Here is a 13,970-nt window from a genome sequence, read left to right as displayed (position 1 = left end):
GCAGCTGCTCCTGACCTCGGAAGCGGCCATTCTGGGCGTCAATTTCACAGATCCTCATATTTAACCAGTATTCAAAATCAAGTCTTTTTTCTGGCCAACAGCATCTCTCTTAAGATCATCCCCCCTCACTTCCCGCATACTTAAGCAATGTAGCTGCTCAGCATAGTCTTGGACTCATCATCCAGACGCTCCTGGGCAAACTGCGCCACGCGGCCATTCTGCTTCTTATCCGCTTCCTTCAGGTATGCGCCCACCCAGGCCTTAAGATCAGCACCCGTTTCGGGCCACGGGTCCTTCGGCACGGCGCGCACAGTGTTTAGAGGAGTGAATCCGACGCCGAACGACATGTCTTCAATGTCTGCTTCGGCAATGAGGTCGTCCTTGCTGGCTGGTAGCGGAGGGAGCTCGAGGAGCTTGAGCAGCGCCGTGCATGTGAAGCCCCAGCCCTTTGCGTATCGAGTCGCGAAGGCCTCAGAGTTGGCTAGGGTCTTGGTGAAGGACAGCACTGCGGTCTTGCGATCCAGGGGCCGGGCTAGTTTCTGGGTGTCGGGAAGGATGATGGTGAGGTAGATAGGAGTAAAGAGGCTGAAGTATGTGAGTATATGCCCGATGCAACAGACGGGAAATAAACTTACTCTCCCTGCACCTTGTCCGTGACTTGGATGACAAAATCGGCGCTGTAACCCTTGTCGTCATGGGCGGAGATGAAGTGGTAGAAGCGAACGAAGCGAAGCGTTAGAGTCTCGGTCTTGGAATTTTGCAAGCGAGTGAGAATGATCTGCATGATTGAGACAAAGTATGGCTCCAACGCAGTCCTAAAATCAAGGTTAGCAATGCATTTTCTAATCCGATGGCATTGGCAGAAACATACGATGGGAAGTTTGCAACAACGCTTTCCAACAGATCAAATCCGTAGGCTTCGTTGGCCTTGGTCGAAACCAGTTTCTGGAAGATGCCCAGGATAGGCTCGATCTGGTTGTGCTCGAGGATGTACTGCGATCCACGAGGAATGATAGAGGACAGAAGCCGCACGAGGGCGGGAATGTTTCCTTTAGAATCCCACATCACAGGCATCAGAATCGGACCAATCAGTTCCTGGTAGTAGGTTGGCAGAGTCGCTGACGGGTTAGCCTCGAGGAGGGCGGCAAATAGCTGGAAAATGTACGGCATGAACTCTTGCACGTCTCCCTGGAGAATCTTGGCAAAAGGCTGGTACAGCGCCTGCTCAAGCTTGTCCGGGTTAGCCGGGGCCGCGAACCGAATGAAAGCACCCATGGCTTCGAAATGGAAGTAGTAGAACCTCGGGTTGCTCGGATTTGTGCTGATAATCTCAGTGATGGTGATGAATCGTTGCAGCACCGTATCCGTAAACGGCACCACGCCCTCCTTGATGACAATCAACACTCTCATGACACATCGCATGAGGAACTCATTCTCCTGCACTTTCGGAGGTGCCGGGTCCTTCTGGATTAGCTGGAAGATATGCTCGAGGAGATCCTTTGCGAGCGGGGTGATTTCAGAGGGCGAGATAATGGGTTGTCCTTGGGCATCACTTAAAAAGAGGGCCCGCTCCACTGCAATTGCGGCATAAGTGTAGACCACGTAGTTGGATGAAGCCAGATGTTTCACCAGCACAGGCAAAACCTGTTGCCACTGCTCCTTTGTGATGATGCTGCGGAAAGTGTACAGGTATTTGATCGCATCGACCTTGAGGATTGGGTGCACACCGTCCTCTGCGATTAGGTCTGCAGCAAGGTGCTGCTGGAAGAAGTCCGTGATGCTGACCAGAGTGTTGGTGGCGGTAACACCGTGGGTGGAGGTTGCAACACCCTTGGCCGCGATGGCAGAGTAAAGGTAGGTTGCCGTATCCTTGGACTTCCAGTTGGACGCCGGGTCTTTGGCATATTCACCCAGATAGTGCTCCGTGTACTGAAGAACGACCTTGGTCACGGACTGCTCAAACTTCTCTGCCAGTCGTCGGAGGAAATCTGTAGCGGCCCGGCGTCTGGTCTCACTGTCAGAGCCTTCCAAGTCTCGCCGAATGAATTCAATGGGCTCGTCCTCGAACAACTCCTCGTCCGCTTCCCGCAGGCTCACATTTGGCAGGATGACCTTCTCCACGATCTGACCCAACGTCCCCTCTGCCTGGAAGGCAGTGGCATGTTCGGGCATGCTGGCCACCGAACTCAGGAAGTGCAATGCTCGGCTGACAAGAATGTCGTATTTGGTGTCCGGGCCGATGGTGGTCAAAAAATTCCAGGAGCTGTCGATGAACTGCCCAACGTGCGGCTGGAACGCATCCATGAACTTCTGCACGTACAAGGTCAGAGCCTCGAAAATGCCGGCGCGAACGTACTCCAGAGGGCCAGCTTCTTCATCGTCCGTGTGTAGTAGTTGGTTGTCGTACGTCAGATACTTGAGCAGAATCGACGAGATTGCCGAAAGATGGTCTTCAAACATGGGCGGGAGGTCGTGGCAGGAGAGATCATAAAACAGCTTGACCATCAAGTTGAGCTGAGTGAAGCCCAGGGTGAGGTTTTCCTTATTGGTTTTGTTTTGTTCAAGATAGGTATCCAATCCCTGCAGCATTGTTAGCATGCAACAACCCACACAAGTAAAAGCTGAGGGCCCGTACCTCGAAGAGGGCCAGGAACGGATTCCCGAACTTGTTGAGGACGTGGTTAATCTCCGTGTACAGCTCGTTGGATTGGAACAAGGGCCTCCATCGCTTGAAAATAGAGTGTGCGACCTGAAGCACGCCAATGTTGACGGCAGGGTTGTCGGGCGACATTTTCGACACGAGATCCTAAGTAAAACACATGTTAGCCTTGACCATCCGGGTGTACCCAAAAAGACTCACATCCACCAGGGTATCCCATCGCTCCCAGAAGTCACTGTCCGCAATCGCGCTGACGGCTTCACCCAACTGGCTCTGGATGCCAGAAGGGACCGAGATCATCAAGCTGATCAGCTCCCGCTTGATGGTCGCCACCTCGTCGAGCGGCAGCTTGTAGTTCCCATCCTCGTCGGTCCAGTTGCGCTTGATAAAGTTCTTGAAGAAAAGGGCGCTGGCCAGCCGGATGTTGTAGGGATAGGATTCGGTGGCGGTGATCTGGAGGAGCTGCAGTGAAAAACCGGGTTTCTGTTCTTCTTGACGAAGGGCAAGCTCGGCTGGACACCCAGAGTAAGAGGTTAGCACAATTCTCTGCGATGGAAGAAGTCTTGATCACTCACCCTCCTTGTTGCGCCGGGGATCCAAGCTCGCCTCCAACAAAGCTCCAAGACCCTCCGCCATTTTGCAGGAGAACGTGGGGTATCAACACGAGCGAGGGCAGGTGGGAACAAGGGGTTTGCAGCGGAAGACAGCAGGTTATATGGGGTAGGTTGGTCTGAAAGGAGAATGTCAGATGTGCGAGACCGTCTCAATGGGAGCAAGAGAGAAAAGAGTGAGCTCTATGGCAACGACCATAATAACAAACGGGAGGGACGAGAGTCAATACACTATCCCCAATACGGTTAGCACATCACATGCTGAATTGATGCCTGAGGAATGAAATTATGCCTTATTGTATGCCTTGTTGCCTGAGGCGCCATTCTCGCGTCATTCTCGTGAGATCCAATTATTCAGCTTCATTTGGCACGTTTTGACATGCAGATTCCATGACCTTCCTACACCGTAGTTGTCAATTGCATTTCGATCGGAATGTATCCGGGGTACTGTCTGGTATAATACAATTTAATAGCCTTCATAATTGGTGATACCCATATATAAAAAGTGCATGTTTGAATGTGATGAACAGTGCAGAGGGAGCTTTTGGCCTAGATCATCAGCCGGCCCAATGACCGACCACTCTGCCGCCACGATTGAGTGTGCCCGTGCATAACCAAGTCAGCGAAAACAATTAGTAACTAACTAACTATCGGCGATAACATCATAATACGCACGACTGCGGAGAGCGATGAACCCCTGGATCTATAGAATTAAAATCCAAAAGTCGCCGAGCCGGTGGGATGGATGCCGAATGGCGCCGCTGGGCATCGGATCCTTATGCGCACAACCACCCAATGTTCGGGCCAACCTCGCGATAAGGGCACGATAGGAATGGATATTCCGCTATCTCCGTGGAAAAATCTCTGTCGGATGACTGATGACTCTCGGCGCCACTTCGGCAAGACCCGCCATGATTCAACCTGACTCAAGCCGGGATCCACAATAGCTCGTTGCGCTGGTTCGTGAATGGCCCCGACCAATGCCGGTGCTCACTATTATTCATGCGTTTTTCTTTTTGGCTTCTTACAAATCCATCGGACTTAAATAATAATGGTTAACAGTCGAGACGACTTTCGGGTTTATTTAGTTACCAGTTCCCGACCCAACTCCCTTTGTCCTACTCATTCGACCCTCTCCACTCTCTTTTTTTCCCTTTCTTTCTTTTTGGCGCATTGGCCTGGTGGTGTACATACCCTCGTCTAACCCAATTCACTTTCCATATCGCCATTGGACCAGAGTAGAACTTTCCCTGCTGGCACCGGCGACATGGATGCCGATCACCGCGCCATGGAGGCACAGTCTGAGCAGCACACGTCTCAGGAAGCGCATTCCGAAACAGTCTATCAGGAAACACACCGTGAAGACCTTCAACTCCAAGAGACTCGCCATGAGGAAACTCAGCACGAAACGGAAGCGCCGGTAGAGTCCGTCGTCACCACCTCTACCGAGAGCTCTTCCGGATACAGCGACGAAGGCCGCTGGGGTGAGCAGGAGGTCGGTGAGCATGTCTCCCGCAGTGGGGCCATGGAAGACCTCGAAGAGATGCGGCGCGAATTGACGCAGTTGAGCTTGCAGCGCAGCAAGTCGACTACGGCGCGAAGCGTTCGTCGCTTCAAGTCCCGTGCCAGTCAGCGACATGATGAAGAAAAAGCAATCCAAGAGGCCGCTTCCGATGCTGAAGTGGACGGGGAATTCGATCTGGGCGAGTTCCTGGTCGGCGGCCACCTGGAGCGGCGCACCACTGCCGGCGAGCCGGCCAAACAGATTGGCGTCGTCTTCAAGAATCTCACCGTCCAGGGCGTGGAAACAGGCGCTTCGTTTGTGCGGACGTTGCCACATGCCGTCGTTGGCACATTTGGTCCGGATCTGTATAATCTGGTCTGTCGATTCGTTCCGGCGCTACACTTTGGCAAGAAGCCGCCTGTCCGAGATTTAATTTCCGATTTCAATGGCGCCGTGCGCGAGGGCGAGATGATGCTGGTGCTGGGTCGTCCCGGTGCCGGATGTACCACTTTTCTCAAGGCAATCGCCAACGACCGCGACGCATTTGCGGCCGTCAACGGCGATGTCAATTACGGCAGTCTCTCAGCACAAGAGCAAAACCGGCATTTCCGCGGCGAAGTCAACTACAACCCGGAAGACGACCAGCACTTCCCGTCGCTCACCGTGTGGCAGACGCTCAAGTTCTCGCTCATCAACAAGACCCGCAAACACGACCGCGCCAGTATCCCCATCATTATTGATGCTTTGTTGAAGATTTTCGGCATCAGCCACACCAAGAACACCCTGGTGGGCAACGAATACGTCCGTGGTGTGTCCGGTGGCGAGCGAAAGCGAGTCAGCATTGCCGAGACCCTGGCCACCAAGTCCAGCGTCGTCTGCTGGGACAACTCTACGCGTGGTCTGGACGCCAGCACTGCCTTGGACTACGCCAAGTCTCTGCGCATCATGACCGATGTCAGCAAGCGGACCACCTTTGTCACTCTTTACCAGGCCGGCGAGAGCATCTATGAGCTTATGGACAAGGTCATGGTCATCGATCAAGGCCGCATGCTGTACCAGGGTCCGGCCTATAAAGCACGTCAGTACTTCCTCGACCTTGGATTCGATTGCTCGGAGCAAACGACCACGGCCGATTTCTTGACTTCACTGTGTGACCCCAACGCACGCCAGTTCCAGCCTGGCCGCGAAGCATCGACCCCCAAGACCGCCGAGGAGCTCGAGCAGGTATTCAAGACAAGCGACACGTACAAGCACATCTTGGACGAAGTCACCAGCTACGAGAAACGTCTTCAGGACACCGATCAGGAGGATACGCGTCGGTTCCAGAAGATGGTCGCGCAGTCTAAGAGCAAGACTGTCTCCAAAAAGTCACCGTACACCGTTTCCTTCGTGCGCCAGGTTATGGCCTGTGTGCAACGCGAGTTCTGGCTGCTCTGGGGTGACAAGACCTCTCTATACACGAAGTACTTTATCATCATTTCCAACGCCCTCATTGTCGCATCTCTCTTCTATGGTGAATCCCTGGACACCAGCGGAGCCTTCGCGCGCGGCGGTGCTCTCTTCTTCTCGATCCTGTTCCTTGGTTGGCTTCAGTTGACTGAGTTGATGCCCGCTGTCACTGGTCGAGGCATCGTCGCCCGACACAAGGGCTACGCTTTTTACCGGCCATCTGCTGTTTCGATCGCCCGTGTAGTCGTGGACTTTCCAGCTATCTTCTGCATGGTTGTGCCTTTCACCATCATTGTCTACTTTATGACAGGTCTGGATGTGACGGCTTCGAAGTTCTTCATCTACTTCCTGTTCGTCTACACCACCACGTTCTGCATCACCTCGTTATACCGGATGTTTGCGGCTCTCTCACCGACAATCGACGACGCAGTCCGCTTTGCGGGAATCGCCCTGAACCTCCTGATCCTGTACGTCGGTTATGTCATCCCAAAGCAGACTCTGGTCCACGATTCCATTTGGTTTGGATGGCTGTTCTATGTCAACCCGATATCGTACAGTTACGAATCTGTCTTGACGAATGAGTTCTCCGGTCGCCTGATGGAATGTAGCCCATCACAATTGGTTCCCCAAGGCCCTGGTGTCGACCCGCATTACCAAGGCTGCGCTCTCACCGGATCGCAACTGGGCAGCACATCGGTCTCTGGTGACCAGTATCTGATGGCCAACTTTGAATTCACGCGCAGCCATCTGTGGCGGAACTTTGGCGTTGTCATCGCGTTTACTGTGCTCTACATTTTGGTAACCGTCATCGCTGCTGAAACGCTCTCGTTTGTTGGCGGTGGCGGTGGCGCGCTTGTTTTCAAGAAGTCCAAGCGCACCAAGAAGGTCGCCGGCCCGGCCAAGTCGAATGATGAAGAGCAGGCGTCCAAGGTGGATGATGATGCGGCCCTGTCCCGCGGCGAGCTGTCCTCTTCCGCTGACAACGATGCCACCTTCAACCGGCTGTCCTCCAGTGACCGCTGCTTCACCTGGTCGAACGTCGAGTACACGGTTCCGTACGGTAATGGCACGCGGAAACTCCTTAATAGCGTGAACGGATACGCCAAGCCGGGTGTTATGATTGCTCTGATGGGTGCATCGGGTGCCGGTAAGACGACGCTGCTCAACACACTGGCTCAGCGCCAGAAGATGGGCGTGGTCTCCGGTGACATGCTCGTTGATGGTCATCCTCTGGGAGCCGACTTCCAGCGTGGCACAGGCTTCTGCGAGCAGATGGATCTGCACGACAATACTTCGACTATTCGTGAGGCTTTTGAATTCTCGGCTATCCTCCGCCAGGACCGAAGCGTCCCGCGTCACGAAAAGATCGAGTATGTTAACCGCATTATTGATCTTTTGGAGCTTGAGGATATCCAGGATGCCATTATTGGTTCTCTCAACGTGGAACAGAAGAAACGAGTTACTATCGGCGTCGAACTGGCTGCAAAGCCCAGTCTTCTCCTGTTTTTGGACGAGCCCACCTCCGGCCTTGACAGCCAGGCTGCATTCTCCATTGTTCGCTTCCTAAAGAAGCTATCGCAGGCTGGCCAGGCTATCGTTTGCACGATCCACCAGCCATCCGGAGAGCTGATTTCCCAGTTCGACATGATTCTGGCGCTCAACCCGGGCGGCAATACGTTCTATTTCGGTCCTGTGGGCAAGGACGGCTCGGCCGTGAGGAAGTACTTTGCAGACCGCGACTTCGTTTGCCCCCCATCGAAGAACGTTGCCGAATTCATCCTGGAAACAGCAGCCAAGGCGACTCACCGCAATGGCAAGCAGATCGACTGGAACGAGGAGTGGCGGCAATCGGACGAGAACAAGCTAATGTTGGACGAGATCGAGCGCATCAAGACGGAGCGCAGCAAGGTTCCCCAGGCAGAGAGCGGCGAGACGCCTTACGAATTTGCCGCTCCCACTTCGGTGCAAATCATCGAGTTGACCCGGCGTCTTTTCCTGCAATACTGGCGCGACCCATCATACTACTATGGCAAGCTATTCGTCAGCGTGATCATCGGTATCTTCAACGGATTCACCTTCTGGATGTTGCCCAAGACCGTGGCTAGTATGCAGGACCGCATGTTCTCGGTTTTCCTGGTCATTCTCATCCCGCCCATCGTCCTGAACTCGGTGGTGCCCAAGTTCTACATCAACCGCGCCCTCTGGGAGGCACGCGAGTACCCCTCACGCATCTACGGCTGGGTGGCTTTCTGCACAGCCAGCGTTGTCTGTGAAATCCCCGCCGCCATCGTAACAGGCCTGGTCTACTGGGTGCTCTGGTACTACCCCGTGGGACTGCCCACCGACTCCAGCACGGCAGGCTACGTCTTCCTCATGTCCATGCTATTCTTCCTCTTCCAAGCCTCCTGGGGCCAGTGGATCTGCGCCTTCGCGCCCTCCTTCACCGTCATCTCCAACGTGCTGCCCTTCTTCTTCGTCATGGTCAACCTGTTCAACGGCATCGTCCGCCCTTATGCCGCCTACCCGGTCTTCTGGAAATACTGGATGTACTACGTCAACCCGGTGACCTGGTGGCTGCGCGGCGTTCTCTCTGCCGTCCTCCCGCCCGTCGAAATCCAATGCGCTCCGCAGGAAACAACCCACTTCCGCCCGCCCCCGGGCCAGACCTGCGCGCAGTACGCCGGCAATTTCGTGAGTGAGATCGCCAAGGCTGGCTACCTGGTCGAAAACGATGGGACTTGCCAATACTGCCCTTTCAAGAACGGCACCGAGTACATGGCCCAACTGAACGTCCATGTCGAGGATAAGTGGCGCTGCTTTGGCATTTTCCTGGCGTTCGTCATCATCAACTGGTTCCTCGTCTACTTCTTTATCTACACTGTCCGTGTCCGTGGCTGGAGCTTTGGCTTCGGGTATGTCTTCGCTGCGGCTGGTGCTCTGGTCGATGCGATTAAGAAGCCGTTTTTGCGCAAGTCGAGCGATGCTCAAAAGTGATTTTTTTTCTTTTTCTCTCCTTTTTACTGGTTTCCTACGCGCGCCATAATATGCATTGCAGGGGTTTATTTCTGAGCGCCTGTTGAGAAAGTTCATACTAGATTTCTTTATGTTATGGAGGAGCATTCTATACAAGTTCAATAGTTATAGTTTATAAATCGACTATATATCATGGATAATTCTGACCTTCAATAATTTAAATGATCCTTAAATAAGACGGCGCACCAATCTCATTTCATGTAACTGCTGAAGCAAGCAGAACAAGCAAAAACACAATGAATTCTCTGACTAGGGCATGGCCATCCTTGGAGAAATTACACTAGGATCAAGAGCGCCCCCAGCATACTCATCCCTCCAACTACTCCGCCCATTGCCAATGTCGACTTAAACGGGAACGAGACGTGGGTAGCTGACGAGGATCCAATTGCAGACGTAACGGCAGCCACCACGGAAGGCCATTCATTGAGCACCAAGGAAGCACCGCCTACGGATATTTTATCAGCAGAAGCACTCCGCTAGCCTGACATAAGAAATAACGTACTGTTAAACGGTTTGCACATCTCAAGCACGGCTTTCCCTTTCTCGAAAGCGGCGATTTCTTGGCTCTTGGTTTGAGTCCCACATGAGCTCTTAATGCACGCGGCCCCTTTCGATTCACCGCTCATAGTATCTTGAATGCTCTTCGTACTCCCAACGCCATTGCAGATGCAGTTTAGATCCTTAGAGGCGGAGCTGCTGTAGGAATCTGCGCCACAGGAACTCCCAAATTCTTCTTCGAAGTACTGTTTTTGACAGGACTGGTAACATGTAGGGAGTGTTTGCACCCAGGCTTCATAGGACTCGGGGGCGTTGGGGTTAGGAGTGGGGGTAGCGCTTGCAAGATAAGACGAAGGGAAGCTCTCGAGGAAGGACGACTGGGCGACGGCACTCGTGGCGGCGAGGCTGAGGACAGCCAGACGGAGAAAGGCGTACATGATGTTCACAGTATAGAGAGAGAGAAGATCTGAACTGTTCGACGAACCTTTTCCAGCAGTGGGACTATGCCCACTTATACCCCAGGACTCAGAGCGCGTAAAAAAACCAAGGTGCTTTGCCAAGTCCTTTTCGCTTTGTGTGTGAGGGGCCAAACGTCTATCTTTGGACCAAATTGCATCTGCACAAAGGCGGTGCTTAGCGCGCGCCGAACCATGGAGCCGCTAAGGTTGGTGGTGTTACGCCAAGTCTTAGGGCGATTTAAGTGTATATATTAACCAATTAAGCGCTAGTTGCGGGCTCGGGCAAGAATTAGTTACAGTCCTCAGTCCCAAGTCGGACCCTTATTTTTGGGGGCTTGTTGCTAGGTTCAACTAGCTTCTGGCCCCTTTATGCCGATCCCAATGGGGGAGGCTCTGTTCATTTCTATGTTTAGAATCTATGGGGAGAGTCACCTTTTTCAGCAACCACTTGAGCCGCTAGCAGATGGGAGGGGAAATGTGACGCATATGTCGGCATGATTACTTTCACCCTGGTTCATCTTTTCGTGAACATAATCGCATAGGTCTCGCCCCGAGTAAGGAACGGCCGACGGTAGCGACCGTACTACCATAGGTTACACAGGGTACCGCAAACGAGGCTGGTGACGGCCATGGCCTACGATGGATGGTCAGGAACCACGACACACGAAATTGGGAACTAAATCCAACAGGCTGATTTTCTAAATAGCGTCAGAGGGAAGAGAGAAGCGAGGGAGGTACCATCCTTATATAGCAAGGCCAAGAAAGACATTTGAGGGCAAACAAACTTGGAATGTCCAACCTCAATTAATAATGCGTATTGATGCTACCGATATCAATAGGGTACATTATTCACTACATAGCTCAGGGACAGCACAAACAAAAGAAAATGGAAGAGTCAAAAGACCTCACGGCATATTCGCTACATGCATCACAAGCCATGAAAAGGGTACTTGGGTAGTGAAGGTGAGGTACAGAGGAACCTCGAACAGAAGATAAGAGAAAGAAAAAGAAGATAAACCAAACCTCTTAGACCGGACAGTCCATATCACCTATATAACGTCAACTCCAGTCCAGCCTGGTTTTGGTACGCCGAACACCTTCCAACCAGAATTACCATCGTCCTAGTCCTAGGAGAAGAGAACACCATAATAGAAAAGAAAATATAAAAAATAAAGGGCTAGAACCCGCTGGAGATCTAGACACAACACAAGAAACAGAGAATGCAAGAGGGGATATAAGCCACCGGGAAATAAGAACGCCAACAGTTGTCGTTTCGGTATGATGGGTGGTCGTGAGCGCATCAGGAAGCTCGACCGACCCCTATACCGGCCAATAAAGAGAAAATGTAAGATAAATTATATGGACAGGAAGATAACCGAGAACGGCAAGCGAGGGATGCGGCAAGGGCATCCTGGCGTATAGTACACATTTTCAGTAATCACCGCGAGGACGTATTCACTGCGTTGACATCGGCCGGCGCTGTGGCCGATGTATTGGTGGTCGAGGCAAGTTGGGCGCGCAGAGACGCCACTTCGGCCCGTAGAGCTTTCATTTCATCGTTCATGGACCGGACATATGACCAGAGCTTGTCCACTTGGTTAGCATCTCCTTCGGGCGCCACCAAGCCATGAGAGCTGGAGTGGCTGTGCGTCGAGACGCGTTTTGTCGCGGCCTGCGGGCCAAATCGAGAATCGGGCGAGCTCATGCCCGGTGGTGGGGGGAGCTGAGGTGCTCCCGGCTGAGGAGGGGGTAGCCCTAATCCCGAAGGAACATGGTTAGGCTGGCCTGACCGTCCAAATGACGGCTGCGGGTGTGGCAATGACCCTGCCATGCTCGGGGAGTGGGCGCGATGGCTTTGTGCACCAATCTCATGCTGGGATGATAAAGCGTTCGGAGACAGTGGTTTGGGGTTGTCGTTGGTCGAACTTGACGGGAAAATTGACGCCCCCGAATGATGCCCGGCCGGCGGAAATGTCATATTATTGCCAGTTTGGGAAGTAGGCGACGTGGATGAAACGGATCCGCCATGGTTGTTGGAGGGAGGGAAGAGGCCGCCGGCGCCAGGACGACTAGCCGCGATAGGTGGATAGGTGCTGCGCTGGTGAGTGTGGAGTGAATCGGACCGAGGCAGCGGTTGCGCATCATGTTCCCTAATGCTCGGCATGTTGAGTCGTCTCTCGTCTTCCTCGTCCATGCGCTCCGGTTCAGCGTACACCAGCCCGTCCATCGCATCGTCCGGACCACCATCTCCGTACTCGTCATCTGGGCCAAAGCTCCCCATGCTCGCACGTCGGCCAGCACACCCGCCCTGGCCCTTGTTGTGCCGTGCAAGCGCATCACCGCGCGCGAAGCGACGCCCGCATTTAGGGCAAATATGTGGCCGCTCGCCCGTGTGAAGTTTGGTGTGTCGTTTCAGGTCGTGTAATCTGCGGAAGCGAGACTGGCAGGTCTGGCAAACAAAAGGCTTCTCTTGACTGTGTGTAAGGAGATGACTTTTCAGGTTATGCTGGCGAGTGAATTCTGTAGAGCAGTAAGGGCATCGATGTCTCTTCGCCCCCGGGGACCGCGGACTGCCCCTGTTGTAGCCGGTGTTCGGCAGGCTTAAACCGCGTCGCGGATCGTTAATGCCAGCCGTGGGCATGGGATATGAAAACGATTTATTACTGTCTTGGTCGATCTCCGAGGGGTTTCGTGGACGGTCCCCATCCTGAGAGGCTGATTCTTCGATGGGGCCGGGACTGGCCATGGTGGAGGTGTGCATAAGAGAGTCTTGATGGTGGTCTGTCGAGCCGTAGGGGTCGGATGACTCGGTGTTGGTTCTGGAGTCTACCTGCATGTGCTCCGGTGACGCATGAGCCGGGGGGGCTGGCGACTTCTCACTTGCACCCAACGCTTCCCGAGCGACTTGCGAACTGTTGCGTTCAGCCTCTCGGTCCTGTTCCGCCGGTCGATCTGCGGCTGAACTGGCCATCTGGGGCTGATCTCCCGGCGGCGAGACGTGTAAACCGGCGCTAGCGATCGAACTCAGGTTGTCGGGTTTGGATTGTTTGAGGAAGGAAATGGAGTCGGGACTGGCGATGACGGAGGGAGCGGATAGCGGGTTGGACACGGCGACGGACTCGGAGGTGGATTGTATCAATGCCGCCATGGAGGCAGAAAGGTTTAGGCCAGCCTCGACGGGAGGATGAACCAAGGCGACGGCTACTTCCGAGGGCATGTTAGACACACGTGGGAATCAGATAGGGCAAATGTAGACAAGGAAGGACTCGACCGACTTCATCCAGGGAAGAAGAGCAGGGGGGTGGTTTTGTAGAAGGATAGAAGAGAGGAGGGAGAGTGGCCGAGTGGTTGTCGTCCCGTCCAGTTCAGGGCGTGTGGGGCGGCGCGTTCTCAACTCACCTGGAACCGAGTGTGGCGCAAGCTGACGAGGGTGGTTTCAGCTTCTGTTTGTCAGACCGGGCGATCCACCAGGAATGCCTCGGGGGCTGGTGGAGGTGGAGAGAGGGGAAGAGGGCTTAGGCCTCGTGTCTAAAATAGAAGAGAACGGAAGAGCGACGATGGGGGGTGGGCATTGAAGGTCGGGACCGGGGTTGGGAAGTGAGGAACGCGGGCGGACGGACGAAGAGGAATCCTAGCAGGCAGCAAAGGCGACCAGTGCAGAAGGATGATAATTGGCGCAGTCCGGACGCGAGAAGAAAGAGAGGGAGGGATCACTGGGAGGCTGGAACGGGAGGAAGAGAGGAGAGAGAGAGAGAGTC

At 53.8% G+C, this 13,970-nt stretch overlaps 4 protein-coding genes across 4 annotated transcripts; 1 reads left to right on the top strand and 3 right to left on the bottom strand.

Annotated features, from left to right (window-relative positions):
* Window positions 1–140: 140 nt before the first annotated feature.
* N7474_002935 (uncharacterized protein) lies at window positions 141–3,295 on the bottom strand (the record flags this gene model as incomplete). The annotated part of the gene is made up of 6 exons (XM_057194350.1): window positions 141–585; window positions 636–815; window positions 872–2,580; window positions 2,636–2,806; window positions 2,861–3,171; window positions 3,235–3,295. 6 exons carry the CDS (start codon window positions 3,293–3,295, stop codon window positions 141–143), a joined length of 2,877 nt encoding a protein of 958 aa, XP_057055705.1.
* Window positions 3,296–4,537: 1,242 nt separating this feature from the next.
* On the top strand, window positions 4,538–9,217 carry atrF (ABC drug exporter AtrF; the record flags this gene model as incomplete). Its single annotated transcript, XM_057194349.1, has 1 exon — window positions 4,538–9,217. The coding sequence occupies one exon, from the start codon at window positions 4,538–4,540 to the stop codon at window positions 9,215–9,217; it is 4,680 nt and encodes a 1,559-aa protein (XP_057055704.1).
* Window positions 9,218–9,732: 515 nt separating this feature from the next.
* On the bottom strand, window positions 9,733–10,191 carry N7474_002933 (uncharacterized protein; the record flags this gene model as incomplete). Its single annotated transcript, XM_057194348.1, has 1 exon — window positions 9,733–10,191. One exon carries the CDS (start codon window positions 10,189–10,191, stop codon window positions 9,733–9,735), a length of 459 nt encoding a protein of 152 aa, XP_057055703.1.
* Window positions 10,192–11,650: 1,459 nt separating this feature from the next.
* N7474_002932 (C2H2 zinc finger protein) lies at window positions 11,651–13,429 on the bottom strand (the record flags this gene model as incomplete). The annotated part of the gene is made up of 1 exon (XM_057194347.1): window positions 11,651–13,429. The coding sequence occupies one exon, from the start codon at window positions 13,427–13,429 to the stop codon at window positions 11,651–11,653; it is 1,779 nt and encodes a 592-aa protein (XP_057055702.1).
* Window positions 13,430–13,970: the final 541 nt, after the last annotated feature.

This window comes from Penicillium riverlandense (assembly GCF_028828495.1).
Source record: "Penicillium riverlandense strain IBT 135883 chromosome Unknown utg000002l_segment0_segment0, whole genome shotgun sequence".
NCBI classification, from domain to species: domain Eukaryota; kingdom Fungi; phylum Ascomycota; class Eurotiomycetes; order Eurotiales; family Aspergillaceae; genus Penicillium; species Penicillium riverlandense.
This window is presented reverse-complemented; position numbering and strand designations above follow the sequence as displayed.